Source organism: Oryzias latipes, chromosome 21 (genome assembly GCF_053564925.1).
Source record: "Oryzias latipes strain Hd-rR chromosome 21, Olatipes_Hd-rR_3.1".
Lineage (NCBI taxonomy): Eukaryota > Metazoa > Chordata > Actinopteri > Beloniformes > Adrianichthyidae > Oryzias > Oryzias latipes.
The window spans coordinates 30,030,710-30,053,172 of NC_136257.1; the positions used below are offsets into that span (position 1 = coordinate 30,030,710).

Here is a 22,463-nt window from a genome sequence, read left to right on the forward strand (position 1 = left end):
ACAAGACAATGACTCTAAACACAGCTCTAATTCTGCAAAGGCCTTCATCCAGAGGAACAAGTACAATGTTCTGGAACGGCCATCTCAGTCCCCAGACCTGAATATTATTGAAAATCTGTGGTGTGATTTAAAGCGGGCTGTCCATGCTCGGAAGCCATCAAATCTGACTGAACTGGAGATGTTTCGCAAAGAGGAATGGTCCAAAATACCTTCAACCAGAATCCAGGCCCTTATTGGAAGCTATAGGAAGCCATTGGAGGCTGTCGTTTCTGCCTATTTTTGTTTAAGTAATTATTGCACAGTTTCTTTAAATTCAATTAACTTCATTTCACTTCTCAAATATCACTGTGTTCATCAGCTATATGATATATTTAACTGAAATTGATGATCCAAACAACCAATGATTTATGAAGAAAAATCTAGGAAATTATCGAGGGTGCCCAAACTTTCTCACACCACTGTAATAGGCGAATGCAAACACTAAAATCACAAAATCTGCATTCAAATATGACAAACAAACATGATAAACCAGGTTATATAGTACCATAAAACTCAGAGATGAATTATTTCTGTTTTTCATAAACCTTTGATATTTCTTAAGACTAGATTTAAAAGTGCAGGCGTCGGCAGTAAAAAAGTCATGAGATAAAAGCATTTGCCAAACTACAAATTCCACAAAATGTGACAAATAATTTAACTGTTAAAACACAAGCTACTGGAACATGGAATAGAACGATTCGTCGTGTTGTTCGCTGCAGCACAGTATTCCTAGTATTCCCAGTATTCCTAAAAAAGGTGAGATCAAATTGAACACTGCGTTATTCTAATGTTGGGAAGATGATAAAATATTTATAGTTCTGGATAAAACTGACATCAAAAGCTGAAGACAAATGTTGTCCACTAGATCACACATACGCAGAATCAGCATTATTGGCCAAGTAATTTGGCTTCAGTATCTTACGCTCTCATGTGCAAACAAGGAAAAGCAGAAATAGGTGTAAAAACAGTAAAACAAAAAATATGAAGGAAAAGATAAAAGCAACAGTTATGCCACCTTGACCGCTCTTGTGTTTGTGGTTTCATACTCTGACTAGCCAAGGAATTCATCAGATTGATTGGAAATCTGCCCTGAGAGAAGACTGAAAAGATTGTGTCTGGCGTGTGAGGGGTCTGTTGAGAGTTTACCAGCCCGCTTCCTGATCCTGGACCAGTGCAGGTCCTGAATAAAGGGAAGGATGGATCCAATAATCCTCTCCACAGGCCTGATGGTTCTCTGCAGTCTGTCCCTGTCATGTCTGCTTGCCGCAGAGGTTGTCGCAGAAAGTACAACATCTGCTAGACCTTCATTTGAAATGAGTCGATGTGTTAGGTCCTCTTAAGGTCGCATTCGGTGGTGGACCCTAGAAATCTGTGAGTCTGGGGAAGAGACTGTTCTATTGAGAATTGTAAATGGAGGGGGTGGGGGTGGTTCCTCCTGAAGTCAACTATCATCTCCACAGCTTCATGTTGCCATAACTCCAGGTGTTTCTGACTAGTCGGTCCACTTCTCCCCTGTATGTCGACTCATCGCCCTCTCAGATGAGTCCAATGACTGTGGTGTCGTCAACAAACTTTAGGGGTTTCACAGAGACTCCTAAAGTAGTCGTTAGTGTAGAGAGACTAGAGCAGTGGGGAGAGAACACACCCCTGGGGAGCACCAGAATAGCATTTGCTACAAAAATACTTAAAGTCTCGGCATTTCTTCAGAAACACCTGTCCAGTTTCATCAACTGGGTTTTGGTGAAGCTTCCTCTGGGCTGTCTAATTCAAATTCAAATTCAAACAACTTTATTTAATCCTGAGGGGCAATTCCTTTAAGTGTTTATAATCAATATCAATTAGTGTTTAAAGACCGGAGAAAGGTAGTTTGCCATCTCTCAGTGGGTGGAGTGTCCCTCCCCCAGGTGGAAGAGTTTAAATATCTTGGGGTCTTGTTCACGAGTGAGGGAAGACCGGAGCGTAAGATTGACAAGCGGATAGGAGGAACCTCCGTAGTTATGCGGTCGCTGTCCGTTGTGGTGAAGAGAGAGATTAGCCAAAAGGCAAAGCTCTCAATTTACCGGTCGATCTTCATTCCAATACTCACCTATGGTCATGAGCTATGGGTCATGACTGAAAGAACGAGGTCCTAAATACAAGCGGCTGAAATGAGCTTCCTCCGTAGGGTGGCTGGGCGCTCCCTTAGAGATAGGGTGAGAAGCTCGGTCACCCGCGGAGGGCTCAGAGTAGAACCGCTTCTCCTCCACATCGAAAGGAGCCAGTTGAGGTGGCTCGGGCATCTAGTCCGGATGCCTCCTGGACGCCTCCCTGGAGAGGTGTTCCGGACATGTCCCACTGGGCGGAGGCCCCGGGGAAGACCCAGGACACGCTGGAGAGACTACGTCTCTCTGCGAGGTAGGTGCGGCTTTCGTACTAACTAACCAACTTCCTAGTTTTTGGTTGACAGCTTAAATAAAATTCTCAGAAACATTGAATGATTAACCAGGAAAAAACTTTAATTACTGAATCAAAGAAAATAACTTTTTATTCACAAAAAAAGATATTTCAATATTGTTCTTTTACATAAATAGTGCATTTAGTACATCATCTTTAATACCACTATTTACCATCACTGTACAAACAGACAAATAATCTTTTAAATAGTCATTTGTTTGCGTGTGTGGCTGCTATGCATCTGTAATTGTTGATACTGTAGAGGTTCCTACAAGCCCATGCAAAGCACAGCAACACAGTTGGTACTAATTTATAGGGTTTTGGTAAAGCAGTGGAGGTGAGGCTAAGTCCTTTTGTCACAACCAGCACCCCTCATTGATGAATATACAGTGAGAATGTATCTGTTTCCGTATGCTTATAAAAGAGATTCCAACAACACGCCTCCTTTGCTCTAGAAGCTTATGTTTGGGTGTAACAAGCACTGGAATACAAAAAATAAAATCTTAATTAAAGCTGAAACGAGTCAAAAACAGTCTGAGATGTGATTTAGTTGAAAACATTGCTGAAATAAATTGCTAGTTTGTGCAGCGTGACCTTTTTGCCGTACGGCTACAGGTCGGAATGGTGCTGGTAACATGAGTTTCCTTTGTGCCTTCATTTGCAGCTTCATGTGCAAACACTGTGCTTCGCTTGGAAAAAAGTCGCTGTAAAGATTGTCTTCTATGCAGTAAAGAGGTGGGGGGCAGGGAGAGTTATACAAATCAGTGTGCTGTTGGTGAGTTGAAAGGGTGCGAACAGATTCACACCTTCATTTTACAGCTAAACCACGTCTTTTTCTTCACAACAGAGCTAGAAATAAAGAAAAAAAGAATAAAATCTGCCAGCAACAGCGTCACACGTCCAGCACACTGCTGGAACAGAGCGGATAGAGTGCAGAGGAGATGCAGGCCTCTGCACAGTCACTGCCCAAGGATCGGTAACTGTCTTCACACGGATAAATATAGACGGTCCCTCTCAGGATTTGTGTATTATTTAACACGGCTGCCATAACGTTTGCAGCCACAAGGGGGTTCACTTTCTTCACAGATTCACAAACCAGCAAGTGTTTTTCAAATTTTGCAGCAAACGTTCCTGACGTGATGTCATAGATTGCTGTACATGTAACCACAGGTTTGAGTCCATTTGCTCCATAATTACTCAAATTCATTAAATCATCCTAAACGCTTCAAAAAATCTGGGGATTCTCATGTTTTTGGCTGATAAAATACAAGTGCAAAGCTGAACCTTGGGCAGCTCTGTCAGATCACACAGACATCCAATCCAAATGATTCAGCTACAGTGCAAAACCTTACAGTAAAACTTTCATTTCACCTGTAATGTAAAGCAAATGTAAAACAACATTTACAGTATATGCACGCTACAGAGTAAACATTGTAAGTATATGTAACATTAATCACTCTGTACTTTAACTATACGTTGTCTATACTCCCAAACAGTGTGCTAAATATATTTACAGACAGTGCACTTTGAATTTACATTCAATTTCTTAATTAATACCAAAGGAGACATGCACAAGATCGAGATAACACACCAGCGAGCAGACGCAGAGTTAAACTCCGCATCTGGACAAATTCACACAAGCTGATTTATGAGCTTCAATGTCTCAAACTGAGGACAAAAATGGAGGCGGCTAGAAATGAAACCAACATATTTCAAGTACTAAACACATCTGTTGGATTCATTACAATGTCACAAACAATGAAAACCTGTAAAAAATGAATCGGTGTGAACACAGACAAGACGATCTGGGAGCCCATCCTTTATAAAAGCTAAACTACAGTTCATCTGGAGCGGGGTTGTCTGGTAATATTTAAGTATACGAATTCTGTGTGATCAAACAAAGATAATTTATTTAAAACAAAAAAACACATGAGGTATTTGCAAAAGATTAAAATAAAGTTGTTAAATATAACACTAAATGTTGAAAATGCTTAACATATTGGAGAAAGACCTCACTGAGAAAAAGGTGACTACTAACCTTGAAGTTAAAAAGCAGTTATTGGTAGCGCAAGTTCAAGAAAAACAATGTGTTATTGCTATACAGGTGAGAAACTACATGAAACTACATCAAACTAATAAATGTATAATGTTCAATAATTCAAAAAGGTAGCGGTGAGCTAGCAATAAGGCCAAATCCAAATTCAATCTCTACCCCTCTGGCTCCTCCCTATTGTTCCAATTGTAGAGGGATTTGGAGCTGTAGTGGCGTCCGAACTTGTCATAGTGACGGAGAGCTGGGTATTCCTCTGCCGGTAGGGTAAGACATTTCTTCACCTGGGAGTGCTCTGAAGCACAGGAGTTTACATTTAAATGTAAGTATTGACTTCTTGTTTATGCACGACTCCCTAAAGTAATCAAATTGATGTTATGTGTATTTTTCAAGGGCTTGCAGCTACGCGCTATCGTGAGCGACTGGTGACTATTCATGACGTCATCGAGTGGTAGAAATGTCTGGATTTTAAAACACTATTTTTCCATAACCCTCCGTTTGGAGGGATAAATGTAGGGATAAGGAGGAGCTGTTTGGGTAGGGAAGGATTTCGGATTCTGCTTGAAAACAAGTTTTTTTTTTAGCATTTATTTACCTAACTGTCCTGATTACTAACTGATTAGGCTACTTTTATTGGCAGTGAGTTTGAAGTTGTTAAATAAAACTCAGTTGAAGCCAATGAGTGTTAACAGTTGTGCACCGGTTATTTTGTTGTGCGATTTCTAACAAAGAATTATTTGCAACGTTAAAAAAAAATAATAATAAATTCTAATTTCTAGGTTAATCTTTCACAGTTTTTTTCATACCTTATGAACCATTTCTTTACCATGAAACTCTTAAGTGGGAATGTTCTAGAAAAGCAATGAGTTGACCAGGAAATGACAATTGACTGATAACTAATTAGTTAAGCGTTGAAACAAATGCAACAGTACTTGGGAAATTTTGATCTCTTATTCATTTGTTTTCCAAAAAACATTAAACTTAAATCTAACATTTCTGCACTTTTTCGCAAACCTGAACTGATATTCTCAGCTTTTATCATTTTACTTAAAATAAGTCAATTAATTTTTATGAGGCGATGGAAAGAGAGTTTTGCTATGTTCCACCACAAGTATCAGAGCCTGCAGTGTAAAAATAGAAATTTGTGCCTTTAGAGTCATCAAACATGATGACAATTTGGGATCCATATTTTTCTTCTTTGTAAAAAAATTCTAAATAATTTTAATCTAGATTTTCGGGGTCAAGACGCAGCTAGCTCTGTGCTGATGCTAACAGGAAGCTGAGTTTGCGGAGTCGGCTCTTCTGGCGTACTGCTTGTTTCAGTCGAATTTTATCTCCTCTCCCTCACAGTCTGACAAATGAAGTGGGCTACAGAGTTGTGCTGGTGAAGTTCTCTGAGAACCGTTATTTCCTCTGGTTCCCTTAAGCAACTGTGGTTAAAATTTGTAAAAAAAAAAAAAACACACAAAAATAATTGAATAAATAAATAAAATGGCTCCTTACGGTTTCATGTTGAAGGAATCAAGTTTTTTTGAGCTAAAGAGCCTCTTTTAATGATGGAGAGTTCAAAACTGTACTTGGGGTCGCCTAGAGCCTTGGTCACAACTGCTGTCACGGGTGGAGACGGGCTGTCTGTGGGGGGGAAAGTGGGCAAAACTGTACGGGGAACGAACAAAATGTTCCTTCACATTTATTTTTACGGGCGTGCTGCGGCTGACAGGTTGTAAGGAACCTATGCAGGCATGTTGGACGGAAATTTTATTTGTTTTAACCCCCAAATCCTGCCCAAGGGGCCCGTTAATACTATTTACGTGAAAAGTCTGCGCAGCTGGACTGTTGCCAATGAACAATGAGCAATGTATTTGCGTCCCACGGGCACTTACAAGTCTCGTGCCGCATTCGCACGTGGTCAGTAAGGGACCAGTCCTTGCACCTTACTAACGACTAAGGGTGTGGCACAGGGGCACCGTACAGCAACATCACCTGTAGCATCACGCCATAAGTGCGTGCAACTTAAATTAGCCTACGAATACTCGACAAAACCTGAGGTACTTCTGAGATAAAAATCAGTAACATGGTGAAAACAGCTATGAAGGTCAAAGGTACACGCGAAATTCCATCTTTGCAGCAAATTTATGAGTGTTCTGTGACACGTCTAATTCTTAAAATTATCAGCGATCCATCTCAGATTCTGTTTTCTGACTTTGAATTATTACCAGCCGGACGACGCTTCAGAGCAGCCAAATATAAAACCAACAGATATAAGAACTCGTTCGTTCCATTAGCCATAAAACTGCTGAACAAACTGTAAACGGTCTAGAGCAAGTGTCTCTGGTTGTTACTTTAGTGGGTGTCGTCTTATTGTGCATGTTTATTCTGTTGTTTTCCTTATGTTGTAGCTGTGGGCTCGTCAGCCCAAGACAAATTTCCCTCACGGGACAATAAAGTATTTATTGATTATTGGTTGATAAGAAGCACAAAGTCATAACAGTGACTTTTAAAGAAGCGAATACTGTAGAGAACCTGCAACCAACACTTGCAGACGTGTAGCTATAAAGAAAGTGGGAGGTTCAGTTTGATATCGCTGTTATTTTGACCACATTAGCAGAATTCAGTGAAAACTTGAGGAAAATGTTGGAGGTTTTTCAAGTCTTATTGCTTTTTGTCTCCTGAACAAATTTAAATCACTTCTTGAGACTTTTTACATTCATTCAGCACTAACTTTCTGTGGTTTGACTTTCATTTAATGTTCTTTGAAAACCAAACGGAGGAAGAAATTGGTCTTGGATTAACCCCAAAGTCTCTCAGCCATATGTTTGTGTAAATGCATGACCTACAGTATTTTCAGCACATATGGATCCACACAGTACATGAGCTTGTGCATCTGAACACACACACAAAAAAACCCAAAAAAAACGGAAGAGCGTAAAATGGTTCAAGGCTCCTCATCAACCTCCAGGTCATTTATTCAAAGCGTTCGTAGTTTCTTGTCTGCCTCACGCGGGGAACCATGTCCTTCAGGAGCCTGTGGCCACAGACATAACATATTAAAAATGCAATAAAATAAAAATCCTTGTGCAGAAGTAATTGTTTCTGCATGTTTCAACACCATTTTAACTCATGTTGTCCCTTTGACACTCTGCTATTTGTGGAATCCGATATCTGTCACTTACTTGACCCCATAAGCCAGAATGATGAGACCCATAAGAACTCCAATTGTGCCGTCCAGAAACCAGACATCAGGGTGTTGGTGGAAGACCTCAGCACTTATGAGAATGGAGAAACCCATGATGGCTCCGACCAGAGAGTTAAACCCTAAACACATAAATGCCACATTCAACTCAACTGTGATTTTTAATATTCTGTTAGTGTTTCTACAGATCATGAACTGTTTATAAGAACTAGACTGAACAAATGTGATGTCACCCGAGGAACATGGTTTACTTCTGGTTCGTTCTGCCATTTTTGCTACATGAACACCTGTCATGTTGGAATCAGATGACATCAGTAAGCAGTGATTGGTCCAAGTTGGTTTAAATGGGGGCCAGCAGGCTCCACCTACTTTTATCGAGGCATCTTATTGTCAAGTTTATAACTTGAAAAATTTGCACTACAGAAAGAACATCATGGGAAAAAATTGGATTAGCAAGAACATGTTTTATAAAAGGTAACAGACCAACAACGGTTATTCTGACCAATGGAATGGCTGAGTAATAGCTGTATATTTCTCAATAGAAGTGTATGGGATTTTAGCTACATGTACTTGGAGCCAGCAGGTACTTCCTGTTTGGGACACCAGGGGGGAGGGGTCACTCAGTCCAGTTCTCATACAGACTTATTAACTCTAAGGAAACATATGTGTTTGACGCAACAATAACACAAAAATGGAATAAAACAGAAATAATCCTAAACGATCCTTTTTTAAACTGGGTGTCTCCGCTACACTTGTATGAGTTATTGAGCCACAGTATTTCTGTTCTTCTGAAAAACTGGATTTTAAAGGCTGTTTGAGATGTTACCCTGCTCATCTTCTTGAGTTCTGAAAATGCAGCTTTACTTATGTGCCGACTTGTACAGAAGTGCAGCAATCTTGGATTATTAGACTGTCATGAACAAACTGCACACCATAAACTACATGTCTCTGCTTACCTATCCATGTTTGGACCAGATATTGTCTCAGTGCATCACTGGATTTGAGAAGCACATGGATGTCGAGTGTTGGAGATTGCATGATCTCCTTATGCATGCGTGGGCTTCCTCCCACAGTCCAAAAACATGCTTCACATGTTAGTCACTCTAAATTGTCTCTATGTGTGACTGGTATTGGTTGCTGATGACGATTCTTTTTGCCAGACAGTAGCTGGGAGAGAATCCAGCAACCTCATGACCCCAAAGGAGTCTAAGTGGGTTAAAAAATGGATGCATGGATGTCGATTGTGTTTAAAATCCTTCAGAACAGAAGGGAAGACTTTTTTTATCTGTCCTTCCCCACTTTTAAAGACAAAAATGTTATCTAGTCCAGTGGTCCCTAACCTTTTTCAGACCACAGACCGTTTATTGTCGGTCACTATTTATATATAAATGTACCGGTCCAAACAAGGCCAATTTGAAGTTTGATAATTTTCATTTTTTGCAAGCTTCCAGTTTCCAAAAAAATCTATTTAAAATCTGTGTATAAACAGACTTGGTGGTAGATCTTGAAGACTTTGCTTTGACAGCCCTGTGATGTGGACAAATATGAACTTTCACACAGTTACTGTGTCTTCTTCCTTTTTTGTTTTTGTTTTTTTACATCTGATGTACTCCAGCTCAGTAGGTTATTGTCCTGCCTGCACTAAATGTAAAATCTACAGGAAAATAAATCCAGGCTCAGAGAAGAGCAACCTCAGGTTTATTACATTGATGGTGTATGCATTGGAGAGCATTGGAGTGTGTAGTTTGTGCTGCTTATGTCTCAATGTGCATGTGTTAGCAACCTTCCAACAAAAACAGGAGCAGACATGCTCTTTTTCATCCTTTTTTTGTTGGATCGTGAGCTCTGAGCTCAAACTGTTGTAGATCTTTATTGGTCTAAATGTGTGTGTAGGTGTGTGTGATACCATCAGTGATGAGGGCTCGACTGGTCAGCCTTCTTCCCAGCATAAACTTGGCCACAGCCAGTACGGCACACACGAGGCCGCTCACTATGGATACGCTGAAGAGGAAGTTATCCTGGAGACAGAAGCAGGAAGGGTTATTAAAATACATGCAAATCTTTTGTTCAATTTCTTAAATCATTTCCAGTTTCCCATCATCCCTTTGTTTACACTCTCTCCGGCTAGTTTACAGCCCCTCACAACCCCAAGCTATCATTAGCGGTGCAACAAAAATGGCGAGCAGTATCGGAGCTATCCAGCCGTGCAGTTTTGTGGCAGATGCCAGCTTAGACGAGTAAAATAAATATGTTAATGTATCTATTTGTCTGCAAGTGGTTCCATCAGAATGGAGCAGAGAAGGGAGCTTTTGGCCCACACATATTAGTTTCTACGTCAGTTTTTCTCAAATCGTTTTTTCATCTGCTTCTGATTCTTCACAATTTGAGTAAAGAAATACTCAGAAATGCAGTGTTAATCTTAAATCTTTTATATATATGTTCTCCATTGTGAGGAAAATGCTACAAGAACATGTTAAAAACACCAGAAACACAATTTTTATTGGACTGGGTCTTCGAAGGATTTAAAGGTCTTGAAAACAGAAACTGCTCACATTCAAGAGGAAGCAACATTTTGAGAATATTGCTTTGCTCCCTGCAGGCCTTTTGTTTATTTTTTTATATTTTTTTTCCACTTGAGCTCAAGGTCACTTATCTCTAAGTCATGTGATAATTTGGCTTTTTCACCACAAATAGGAAACACACTCAGCAATAACTAACACCTGACCCCTGAGGATTGAGCTCCCTGATTTAATTGGTTCTCAGTAGGAAACAGCAGAACCGGCAGAGAAAACAGGACAGTGAAGACACAGCTACATTTTCTTTTGTCTGTTTTGATCTCCCAGACAAGATTTTTGATCAAGGCCATTCAGGAGATTTGCATACAATCAGACTTTATATAAGTACAAGTTAACAATGTGTTCTGGTACCAGAAACTGAGATTTGAGTTGTGCTTTTTAAGGACTTAAAGACCCACACAGATTTAAAAGAAAAAAAAAATGAATTTGTGTTTTTTTTAATTTGTTCCTGTGTTGAATTGCTTAAAAAGAAAATCAATTAAAATCAGACCAGGGGATGATATGGTCATTTTCCAAATCAAGCCACCCAGAAGTTGCACAAGAATTCACCCTACTGCTGCAGCACAGGTTTTATTGTCTTTTTTTTGGAGAATATTTATTTGAAATTATGAACCTATACGTAAAACACGTAGTAGTGTTAACCCCTTTTCTAGGGTTAAGGTAAATCAGAAGACTTAACCAAAATACATTGAAAATATTAATATTTATCAATATATCAATCTAAAATTCCTCATATCTGTTATTTTGGGTTTGTTTTTCGATTGTTGTTGTTTTTAATTTTTTACTTTTACTCTTCTTATTGTTTTAACTTGTGTTTATGAATGTATTTTATCTCCGTCACTTTCTTTTCTACTTGTTAATGAAAGTTGTTCAAATAAAGTGACTGGTTGGTTGGTTGGTTGGTTGGTGTTGTTTTGTAAAGACCAACCATCAAACATGGCGGTGGTGGTGTGATGGTCTGCTTTTATTAGAAAATCTGTGATGTAAAACCCTAAAAGGAGAAAGTCGACCATCATTTCAGATCAAGCTCAGTAGCACAAGTTCTGCAGAAGGAGGATGATTAGCAAAGCCCAAGAAGGTCCAGCTTTTAATGAACTTGATAAACTTCAGACTAAATCCAATTACAGCGCTGTGTCATGACCTTACATTGTTTATTCAAGCTGGTGGGGGCTGCTGCTAAAAATAGAGGTTTGCTTACTGAGCAAATATCTATTTTTTTCTCAAATTAATAATTCCTTTTGGTGATTTTTAATATTAAAAGCGTCAAATATTCATAATATTGAAAAGATTGTGGAAACAAAACGCAAAGATAAAATAAAAAACAAAAAGAAGTCTGCAATATTTGATTTTCACTGTCAAGGTTTAATTATAGACATAAAAGGGAGCAAAAAAAACATCTGACGCTAAAATCAGCCAGAATAAATAAAAAAACAAGTGAAAGAAATTGACTGAGGAGATAAGAAAACAAGAAGCAGGTGTTTGTCTTAACTTAATCCAAAGGGGAATCATAGATTTACAGCCACAAAACAGAATAGGGAATCGGAGACTCAAAGATCAAAAGAAAACCTCACATTAGTGAACATTAAAACATTAAAAGTAGAAAAGAGAATTGCCTTTTTTTATTACTAAAAATAGTAAAGATGTTCAGCGTGGTTTGATATAATCCACCGTTGATGTGACCGAAAGGCTTTAAATTTTAGTTCAATGTTTGAACCTAATACTTTATTTTCTGTGAATACCATTACTGATGCTCTATGAGGCTTGATGGGTAATGGTTATCAGAGTTTTCTAACCATTTACCTTTTTAGCTTCAGAAGGTTACATTTATCTTGGTAAAAATCCTGCATCTCAGTGGGCGCACGTTCTTTAAATCTCAGCTGGTTGCTTTGGTTTCTTCTCTGAGGAGAGAAAGCAGGAGCCGCTTTCGGCTCTGCTTAACCAGGTACCAGATGCAGACAGACAGCTACAGTTGCAACACGGAACGTGATGCGAATCCAAATGTCCAATTTTCTTCCCCGTCTGGTCAGTGGATAGGATTTGCCAGAGGTGGCAGCATTTACACACGTTCCCGGTGTTGCTGTTTCCCCCTGAGCTTTTCAGCTTGCATGTGAGCTCGGCAGAAAAAAACAACAGCAAAGGTTTTGAAAGTGAAACCATGTTGCTGTTGTTGATGCTCTTTTGAGATGTCTCTCACAGCACTGATATCACTCTGACAAGCTGAATCATAGTATTTGAAAGAGTTACTGAGTCGGCCAAAAAGGTGGAGAAAGAAGAAGGAAACTAGACATGATAACGAAACCCTGGGAGACATATGAGGTCAGCTTAAAGTAAACAGCTTGGAAGTCTTTTAATTACAGATCAAGTCAGCTCCATGGAAACCACATCCTGAAGCTGTAATAGCCTCTCCAATTATCTATTTGATCTGTTTTCAAAGTGTGCAAAAATGGTCTTTTAATTATGATTGTGCCGTTTTTAGGCTAAGTAAAAAACTCGTCATTTATAGGACATAGTTTCTGCAGAGCGGCAGTAGTTCATTATAAATTCACCACTGAGTTGTGGGCGGGACTTTTGGTGCTTGTAGCAAAATTCTATTTTCTATGTCACAAATAAGCTCTGCTCCTGATTCACAATAATTTGAATAAAGAAATACTAAAAAATACAATTTAACCCTAGTTTTCTTTGTCTGTGTCCTCCATCAGTAAATGTTTTTGTTATTGGGTATTGCTGTTCTAATCTGACGTAAAGCTGCACTGAATAGACACATGGTGAGGCAGGCAATGGTTTTGCCACAACTGTAGAGGGCGCATGTGAGCTCACGTTTGCTTTTCGGTGGCTGATAATAAAGTTCAAAAGGAGTCCATTATTTTAGGCTTAGGTCTGACTGATTGCAAAAGGACTTTTGCAATTTCTCAGCTCCAAAAAACCTTCGACATTGGACTTTTGGTCATTACGGGAAGAACAAAGATGGAGGTTAAGAGCTTCAAAGTTTAAAATGGGTTTTTCAATGCTTTCAAAACTTAAAGATGAAGAGCTTTTACTCTAAAGTCACAGACATTTTTGTCTTAAAAAAGAGGCAGTTGGACTTTATTTACAAGTTGCATTGAAACGCTGTGTGTTCCGCTCCACACAGACTTTAAAATGCTGCACCTTCATCTGCCCACATCCTGCATTTGGGATTGGAAAATGATGTCCTCTTTTGTTTGATGTTGTAAGCTGATGTATGTGTGTTGGCACGCACGTGTGTGTTTGTGTGTGTTGCCTCACCACTTCAGGTGGCATCCTTGTTGCCAGATCGTGAATGGCCTTTCCCAGGATGCACATGGAGGACAGGACAAACACAACCCCCAGAATGACGCACGCTCTGCACAGAATCAGACATGCAGTACATTTTATTTTTTTGTAAGCTGTACTAACAAACATTTGCATTATTTAATTGAATATTTCCTGATGGACTGCTTCACATACTTGACATTATTTGAAAATAGATTTGGAAATGTTTTTTTTTCTAACATCAACAGTTCATTTGATGAGTTTTGTGTTTACGTCTAAAGCTGCGTTCACACCAAAAGCAGTCCGCGCATAAGGGGCGACCAGTTGTAATGTTAAGTCAATGAATAAATGTGATCGAGGGTCCTTCAGTAAAAAAGTGGAACTTTGTCAAGGAAAACGCATCATGTCAACCAATCAGCTTTCATACTAGTTTTGATGTAAAGGATAAAACCCAAAGAGGTGTCCATAGATCCGTCTTTTTATATGTATGACGAGGAGGCGTAAAATGTCCTTTGTGAATATGGACATATTGAATGAATGAATGAACTTTATTTATCCCAACAAGGGGAAAGTCAGTTCCAGTACATCTCAAATGAGAAGGTCAGACATACAACAACAAAAATACACACACACTTCGAGAGGTCACTGAGGTCAATGCATCCGAGCGCCTTAAGGCCTGTTCACACCGGGACGAATTTCGCCGGCGATTTTCGCCGACGTTTAACGCCTCGTGACTAAACAAAGGGCACCAATGAGAGTGTGCACACCGACGCGAAAAAACGCCACGCGTTAAAGCGTCAAAAAAAAAAACGCCTCGGGTTCGTTTTTTTTTTTCGACGCATCGCGTCGAAATCTACTCGACCAATGAGAATGGCGCTTTTGCTCACGTGTCTGGAGCTTCTGAAGTTACAGTAAAACACAACTTGGGGGCGCTCAAACACAAAACTGCCTTGCTGAGCACACATACCAGCGAAGAAGATAGACGCCAAGTAGCGTCTACACAGCCGCGAAGCAATAATGACGGACATTCTAAAACATCCCCGAACCAAGCACCAGTTGGAGCTACTGGTGCTTGAAATATTCGTGTTTTCTTTGTTTGATTCTGACAAGCGTGTAAATACTTGCTCTCTTCTTCTGAGTGAAAAGCGACTTTAAGAAGCGTAAAGTTGCGCAGCGCCACCTTGTGTACAGGAGTATTTCTGTTTCACATTAAGCGCCATCTAATGTCAGGGAATGAAATTGCATGTTCACTCCACTCATCGTCAGCGAAAATCGCCTGGGTGTGAACACAAAAAACGTGGCGAAAAACGCTGGCGAATAACGCCTGGCGAATATTCGTCCCGGTGTGTACGGGCCCTTAGATGACCTGCGCCGGCGCACCTTTGTATAGCATGCAGATGGTCAACGGTGGGGGGGGGCGGGGTTCGTGACAAAAAAAAGTCGTATCCCAACACTGCGTACAGCGCGTAGACACAAGAAAAAAACTACATTGTTTAACACAAATGGCACGTGTGCAGACAAAACAGAATACATGAGGCTCAGGAGGGTGGGGAGGATGGAGGGTGGGGGGGACCCCCATGAGATCTGCCCATGAGCCAGGCACATTCCTCCAGACAGTGCAAGGAGGAGGGGGGGGGGGGTAGTAGGAGAGCCGGGGTCAAGTGGGGGATGTGTTGCAGTTATCAGCCCTGTAAAAGGCTGCTGTGGTGATTATTGACAATGGACACCTCGTCGTCCATTATCCTGCTTAAAAATACATATATATTAAATCAAATATTATTTGAATCTTGTTCATTTTAAATTAGATTTTTCAATATAAAAAAACATTGTCGATGATCAAAATAATTGATAGAAATCCTGGCATGTCCATCATAGAACCATTTAAAGGACAGGTCTTTACTGTCTTGTGATGAACTGTGGAATAACGTCTCTCCATCTATGTGTCTGTTATTCTGGTTACCAACTGGCTTTAGGCGGGTGCAACAAGCATCCAGGCGCTGTGACCGGAACTTCTTTTTTAATTGTCACTGGACATTTTGCAGCCAATCAGAATCGAGTTTTCACATGGTGTGAAAGAACAAAAATTTCCATCACAATTTTTTGTTTCTTTATTTTTACTCACATGTACTCTCTGTGCGCGGAGTGCACAGCGGCTGCGTTGCTATAGCGCCAAAGAACGATGGCAGATGACATGACGTCCAGAGTGGCATCAAACTAGGGAGAAAACAAGCAGCCAGGAGACAAAAGTCAAACGTTGAAAACCAACAGATAAATATAAAAATAAAGCATGTCACAGCCCCTAATTTCTAAATTGGTCCAAATTAACATTTTAACAACTTATTCAGAATTTCTTTTGAGGTTTTATTTAGTGCAAAGGAGTATAAAAAATGTCAAAATAATCACAGAAAAACCAACCACCTCCTAACTTTTCATAAAGACAAACATGACATTTTTTGACTTTAGATCAAAACTGTATTAAGACAAAATAAAATAAATCTCTTTTCACTGTCTGATCTGATTTCAGGAACTCGGATTGTTTTATCTTTCTCCATCTGGAGAATTTCCTTCGAGTCACAGCAGTTAATCAGAATCTTGTTTTGCTAAACAGTTTGTTTAGCAGCCTCAATAAGACATTCAACAGACGACCTCAGCTCCATGACCGGTCCTTCTTGTCTGCCCTGTTACCTTGGCGACAAAGGAACCGACTCTACTTCTGTACAGGGATTCATTAATAAATCACCAAGATCCCAGTTGTTACTAATTGATCAGTGCAGAAGAAGGAAAGCAGGGGACTCACCGCAAATCCGAAGGCTGACGCACTGTGACGCATGAACGATACCGCTGTGGAGACAGACAAGAAGCATGGCAATCATTTTTCAAAGTCATATGACGAAGAAAAAAAAAAATCACCTCAATACTCTCCAGGAACGGACCTGACTAGGTCCCCCACAAACACAGCGCATCTTTTGCAATGTACAGAATAAACAGACATGGGTGAATAATAATGAGATTTCAGCATATCGTTTATATGAAGGACAGCTTCTGTTAAGATAAAAGGTCAAACTGTCTCGCACCGTGTGTTTATTAGATTATGGTGAAACAAAAATCTGGGCCAAAATAGCTAAATTCTTCACAGATAAACAATTTTTATGCTGTATTGGTTAAGACTTTTACACAATCTACTTCAAAATATAGTCCCAAAAATGAAGGAATTTTCACAACAGGATTAAAACTTCAACGGTTTTTCAAATATATTTTTTATTCGTTGCACTCAAGTCTTTGTCTAGCGCACCTGTGCTGTTTTTGTCTTGCTGCATGACCTTGTGTGTTTAGTTCACTCTCTGCTTTCAGGACAGACTCGTGGGACACTGCATCAGCAGTTAAATCGCCATGGCAACAGGAGATTTGAGGCCAAGCTGAATGTTGGTTTGAAGTGAGGAAACAAGCGAAAGGATTCCAACTTGCGGTCCTCCTCCTGACCCCTTTTCCCTCAGATCCTCCCGGTTAGTCACTTCTCCTTTGACAAACCCCTCTTTTCCCTTTTTCTCTCATGTTTTTTGCAAACATTCGTTCTCAGAATCGGACTTTAATGAATCCAGACACGATTTCATGATGTCAAAGAAATAATGAGAATGCAAATTCCTAAGAATATAAACTTCTTAAGAAAAAACACATTGTAAAAACCCTGTAAAAGGTGCAGTTATTTCTCAACTTTTGAAAAAGGATCCAGTATTAAGATTGGTACTTTTAGATCAGTATTTTTTTCTTTAGGCTGTTTATTTTTGTATTAAGCATGTTCTGCACAAAAATACTCATTAATAATTAGGACTATCCAATTAATTTGAATGCAAACTGCCTTCATTAGTTCTCCGAAACCCAAGCAGATCTAAATCCAAGACCAGCTCCATTCAGTATCATTTGCCAGTTATGATGCTGTTCTGTGTCACAGAAACCAACAATGACTACAATTAAGTAGTAATTGTTCAGTACTGCTTAGATCATATTTAATTAGGGCCACAAAAATGTCCTTTTCTATCTCAAACTTTAATTTGTTTACGATGATGCCTCAGAAAATATTTTGTAAAACAGTTTGGTTCCAACAAGAGTAACCAAGAACACCAACGTTTGAATCACTTTCTAATTACTCAATAGTCTTGAAAGTGAAAATGTTGGCCTTTTGGAAAGTCTCACATACTGGATTCACTTTTTGTTCTAGATCACTGCTGACTGCAGAAATGATTGTGGAGGAGCAGTTGGACTGAACGGTTGATGTGTTAAGGAATTATTATGGAGCCTAAATCTTTTCATGTTCTGATAGATATAAAGATCTCCGTCAAACAAAAATGGATTTTAACAATCCTTTTCTATAGGAACATGGTTGTTCAGGGTTCTCCAAAGTTGGAGGGCCCAAACTGAAGTGAAACAAATAAGGCATGTGAGTCAGAGTGAACAGAAATGCCTCTTTCTTCTTTCCTTGAGTCTCCAGTCTCACTCTGTAACTCGGGCCTGTGGCTACATTTTCAGCATTGATGGGTTGACGATCAGGATAATTGGTTCTGGGTTGTAAAGGTCATCATGTGTGACTGTCTACATTCCAGTAAAGTTCCTGACAAGAAGCAGCTAACTCGGAAGCACCGGACCAGAACGTTTAGGTCAGTTCATGGTTTTCCCCTCAGCGTTCAGTGGAGATCTGCTCTGAGGACCTCTACAGCTAACATTTAGCTTCAATGCAGGCCTGTCATAGTATTCTAACTCAATCATTGTTTAATTTAAGTAGCTGACTCCCAAATGAGGAGAACCGCGTCATTGTCTGGCAACCTTGTAGCCAAGTGCATGCTGGTTCTGCTGGGGATAATCTACTGCATCGTGTTAGCTCAGGGACGCTGTATTACAGATAAATTGGATGCGGTCATTAGTTGCAGGGACTTGTGCCAGAAAGTACAAATGAATGAAGCTGTTGCCTTGCTCTAATAGCAGGTGTCCACAGTGATTTTAGTTATTTGTCCTGGACTTCACAGACTGCTCTGTGCAGATGGCTGTCTGCAGTGGGCTCATGCCATGAGGTAGATACTGACGAGCACAAACAGACGGAGCATGCCGTAAAAACACTGATGTACACGAAGGAGGATAGATACAAATATTTTCTTATTAACAAAATTAATTCAATTATAATGCTACATTCACACCGAGCTCAGAATATCAGTGTATATTCAAGCCTCTCTTTTACAAATTTCTACGGGATGATGGAGAAAACGATGGATTGCCGCAGTCAAGTGGGATGGGTGTCTGCCAACAGATGCCATGAGACTCTGAAGTGAACATTTTGTGTCAGGTAGGCCTTTGGTTTGCAGATTTTATTTGTCTCAAAAGTGATAAAGGTTTAGGGCTTTTTATACTGTTTGAGTTACATCCAGCACTGGTGCCAATCTATTATTTTTGAAGGGGCTGCAGTATTTAAATGGACCAAGAACCTGCATGTGATTTTTAAAAATATATATTTTTAACGGTGACCAAATAATAATAAGAAAATCTGCAAACTTTTCCCAAAAACATTCAAATGTGACGAAGCAGCATCCTGCAAAGCCTGAATGTATTATTTGTTTCTCTCTGTCAGTCTCCGTTTTTCTCACCCATGTGGAGGATACATTATTATTGTAATACTAGAGGTCTAAATCATAAAAAGTCAACTTTTTTTTTTGCTTTTTAAATATATTATAATGTTAACTCTTCACAAATACAAAGCCAAATTTGGTATTTTGCTCAATTCACGCAACGCTGCTCTCTGAGCATCAGCCCCTCCCAATCCATGAAAACAGGTGAGTCCTCACATTGTGATGTCACAGAGTGAAGAACAGCCCCTTCTTTTTTTTTTTTTTTTTTTTTTTTTTTAACCTTGTCCTGTCCAACAGCTGGGCAAACAGATGAGAGCTGAGGGCCTCTTGTGTTGGACATATTTTACTTTAACAAGAGGGTTTATTAATCTTCAGACAAACCAAAGGTATGTCTGAATAAACCCCTTTTGTAATTGAGGCCAAACTTTATTAATTTCAAACATGTTTGAAGATCTTTGGTGTTGGACCGGACGGAAAAGGAAAGAGGGGAAGAAGAGAGAGGGACGTTAGAAAGAGGGGGGGAAGGAGGGTGATAGTAGGAGGGGAAGGGGGATAAGACCATGAAGCAGCATAGAGCAACAAGTTTACTGGTTGTTAATCACCATGGTAAGGCTCAAATGCAGTACAAAAAGGGCGGAGCCTGTCCACACACACACCCAAGTGTCAAACACACCTGCTAGTTGCAAAAATGTCCATCTGTCGACATGTACACAAAACAGATAGTGCTCACACGCATACTTATGCCTTAACACCAACTAGTGTGAAACATTTCAGTCATTCAGTCACGCAAACCGCCAGTGCAAAGGTGAGCCAACACCCGTGCTCAGGTGAGTGCTCATGTTCTTCTAATATGGATGGTGGAATGTGTAAAGAAGGAAGGAGAGCGCCCAGCCATCCCCACCCCAAGACCCCCACCGCAGCAGCAGCGGCAGCCGGAATCCCCCCCACGCCACACGGAAACCGGCAGGGAACAACCGCCGCCCGGGCGACCAAGCCCGCCACCCAGGCCAGGGCCAGCAGGACCGCCGCAAGGCCCCCCAGAGCCAGAGAGCAGGGAGGCACAGAGGGAAAGAGAGGGCCGCCCCAGCCCAACCAGGAGAACAGCCCCCCCGCCGCGCCGGGAGAGCCCAACGCAGGGCCCCACCGGAGAGGGACGCCCACAGCCCCAGACGAGCACCCCACCACCACCCAGGAGTTCCGGGCATCCCCCCGCCCAAACCCCAGGTACGAGCCAGGACCCCCCAAGGGAGACCCGCCCCGCACTCCAGGCGGCCATCCGCCCGGCCCACAGTTGGTCCAGGGAGGAGCAAGGCAGGGGCCCGCCGCCCCCGCCCAGGAGGGGGGAACCCCGGGGAAAAAAGAGGGCCCACAAGGGGTGTTGTAAATATGGCCCGACCAGGCTCGGCCACAGTTGGAAGTTTGGCGGGGCCCAGCGCTCAGGAGCAAGGACCAGAACCCACCCCCCAGGGACACCAACACCCCCGGCTCAGATGTAATGTGAACCCCCCCACCGCGCGGAGAGAGCACCGCCGGGCCCAGGAAGCCGGCACCCCGGGGACACGGCCGCCGCCGCAAAGGGGCCCGTACCCCCCACCAGGGAAGAGGCAGGGGACAGATGGTCCTAGGTCCCACCTTCCTTGCAAAATGTGTGTGCGTATATGTGTGTTTAAGAGGGTGTGTGTGTGCATGTGTGTGTGTTTATGTTGGGATGTATATATTGAGGGGGGAGGGGTGTGTGTACTAAGGGGGGTGCAGTTAAAATTGGCGGGTAGGGCACTAAGGGGACATCTCCTGATTACTCACAGTGATGTCCCCTCACCCTCCCCACCAAGGGGCCCTAAATGTCTAAGGTGCGGTTAAAATTGGCGGGTAGGGTGCTAGGAGGACATCTGCTGCTTGCTGGCAGTGATGTCCAAGCACCCCCCCTACAAAGGGCCCTACATGTCTAAGGTGCAAATAAAACCGAAAGAGGGGGGGCCCACTCCATACGGCAACCATAGGAGGGGGGGCCACTGCCTAGTAAACCCCCCCCCCCCCCAAGGCTCATCGCAGGCTAAGCCCCCCACCCCCTCACCCTATTATGAGGTTATATGAGGAAGGAAAAAAGAACAGCCCCTTCTAGGAATAGTCTGAACTGCCAGCACCGCCCCCAGGCTAACACACACACACACTTTCTCCACTGAGCTAGCGGTGATCGCCTAAATGCTTACGTTTTATATGCACAGCCATCTTTGCCAAAGTTTGTTTGTTGACTTTTGTCAAGGGAGAAACACTGACACTCTGCCGCGGCCTGCTCTAGGTTGACGTCATGAAATGGGCGTCACCCAAAAGGAATGAAAGGCGGGGCCTCAGAGATCGAGTCGCCTCACATCCATGTTGGAAAATGAGATGCGAAAATGGCTTTTTCTTAAAAAAAATGTTTGTTTCATGTTGTATATATATAAGAAAAACAAAATATCTTAATATTGTGTAACCCAGTCTTTTGATACGCACACTGCGGCGCTGATCCACGTTGTGTTGGTGTGCTGGGGGGGGCTGTAGAAACACATGACGTCGGTTCTGAACTGTGCCCCTCATTTTGTCTTTCCAAACAGATCAAAGGCAGACAGTGGAGTGGACACCACAAAAGATCCACAGCAGTGACGCTTTCTGTTTGACTCCCAAATTGGCGGCGTCACACAGGCGTTGTGACGTCAAGGGGTCTGTACTTTTGAGGTCACTGTTTTTGTGTCTGTTGGGAGTTTCACCACTCTGAAGTCATTGATCTGCCTTCTTGTTTCTACAGCAGAGAATTCAAGAGAGGATTAAATATAATAATGGAGTTGTTTCAATTTGGGAAATCTTAACTATCTGCTGAAAGGTGTGGGGGGAGGGGGGTATTTGTGGAAGCTGCTTTCCATCCATTAACCATGAAACCAGCCCTGATATTGACTCATAAAAATAATCCATATTAGGTTTATAGAATCATTCTCAGCCTGATAAGTAATTATGCCCTCCTCCCTGTTTCTCAAGGGCAGGAGCTCAATTTAAGGATACGGAACTCAATTACACCAAAGAGCGGAGGAATAATGTGGGAGACTGGAAATGAGGGAGAGGGAAGGCTGGTTAGACAAACAGAGTGACAGATCCAGACAGAGACGGTGTGGGCGAAACTGAATCAGAAAAGGGAGAGATTTAAATGGAAAGCGGATGGAAAAAGAAAGATTGCAAAGGTTGGCACCACATCAACATATCTTCTAAATCCATGAGTCATCTGAGCTCTAATAAAGTAACTGAACTAATGTCTTCAG

General features: G+C 41.4%; 1 protein-coding gene across 1 annotated transcript in view; it reads right to left on the reverse strand.

The window, feature by feature from the left end:
• Positions 1-3,837: 3,837 nt before the first annotated feature.
• Positions 3,838-22,463, reverse strand: part of tmem163a (transmembrane protein 163a) — a 70,647-nt gene continuing 52,021 nt past the window's right edge. Inside the window, exons 3-8 of the mRNA XM_004082023.5 lie at positions 16,359-16,402; positions 15,684-15,775; positions 13,556-13,652; positions 9,622-9,733; positions 7,696-7,837; positions 3,838-7,547 (exon numbers count right to left, since the gene is read on the reverse strand). Coding sequence (XP_004082071.3) covers positions 7,487-7,547; positions 7,696-7,837; positions 9,622-9,733; positions 13,556-13,652; positions 15,684-15,775; positions 16,359-16,402 — 548 coding nt within the window. The 3' untranslated portion in view covers positions 3,838-7,486. The remainder of the gene's footprint in view (positions 7,548-7,695; positions 7,838-9,621; positions 9,734-13,555; positions 13,653-15,683; positions 15,776-16,358; positions 16,403-22,463) is intronic.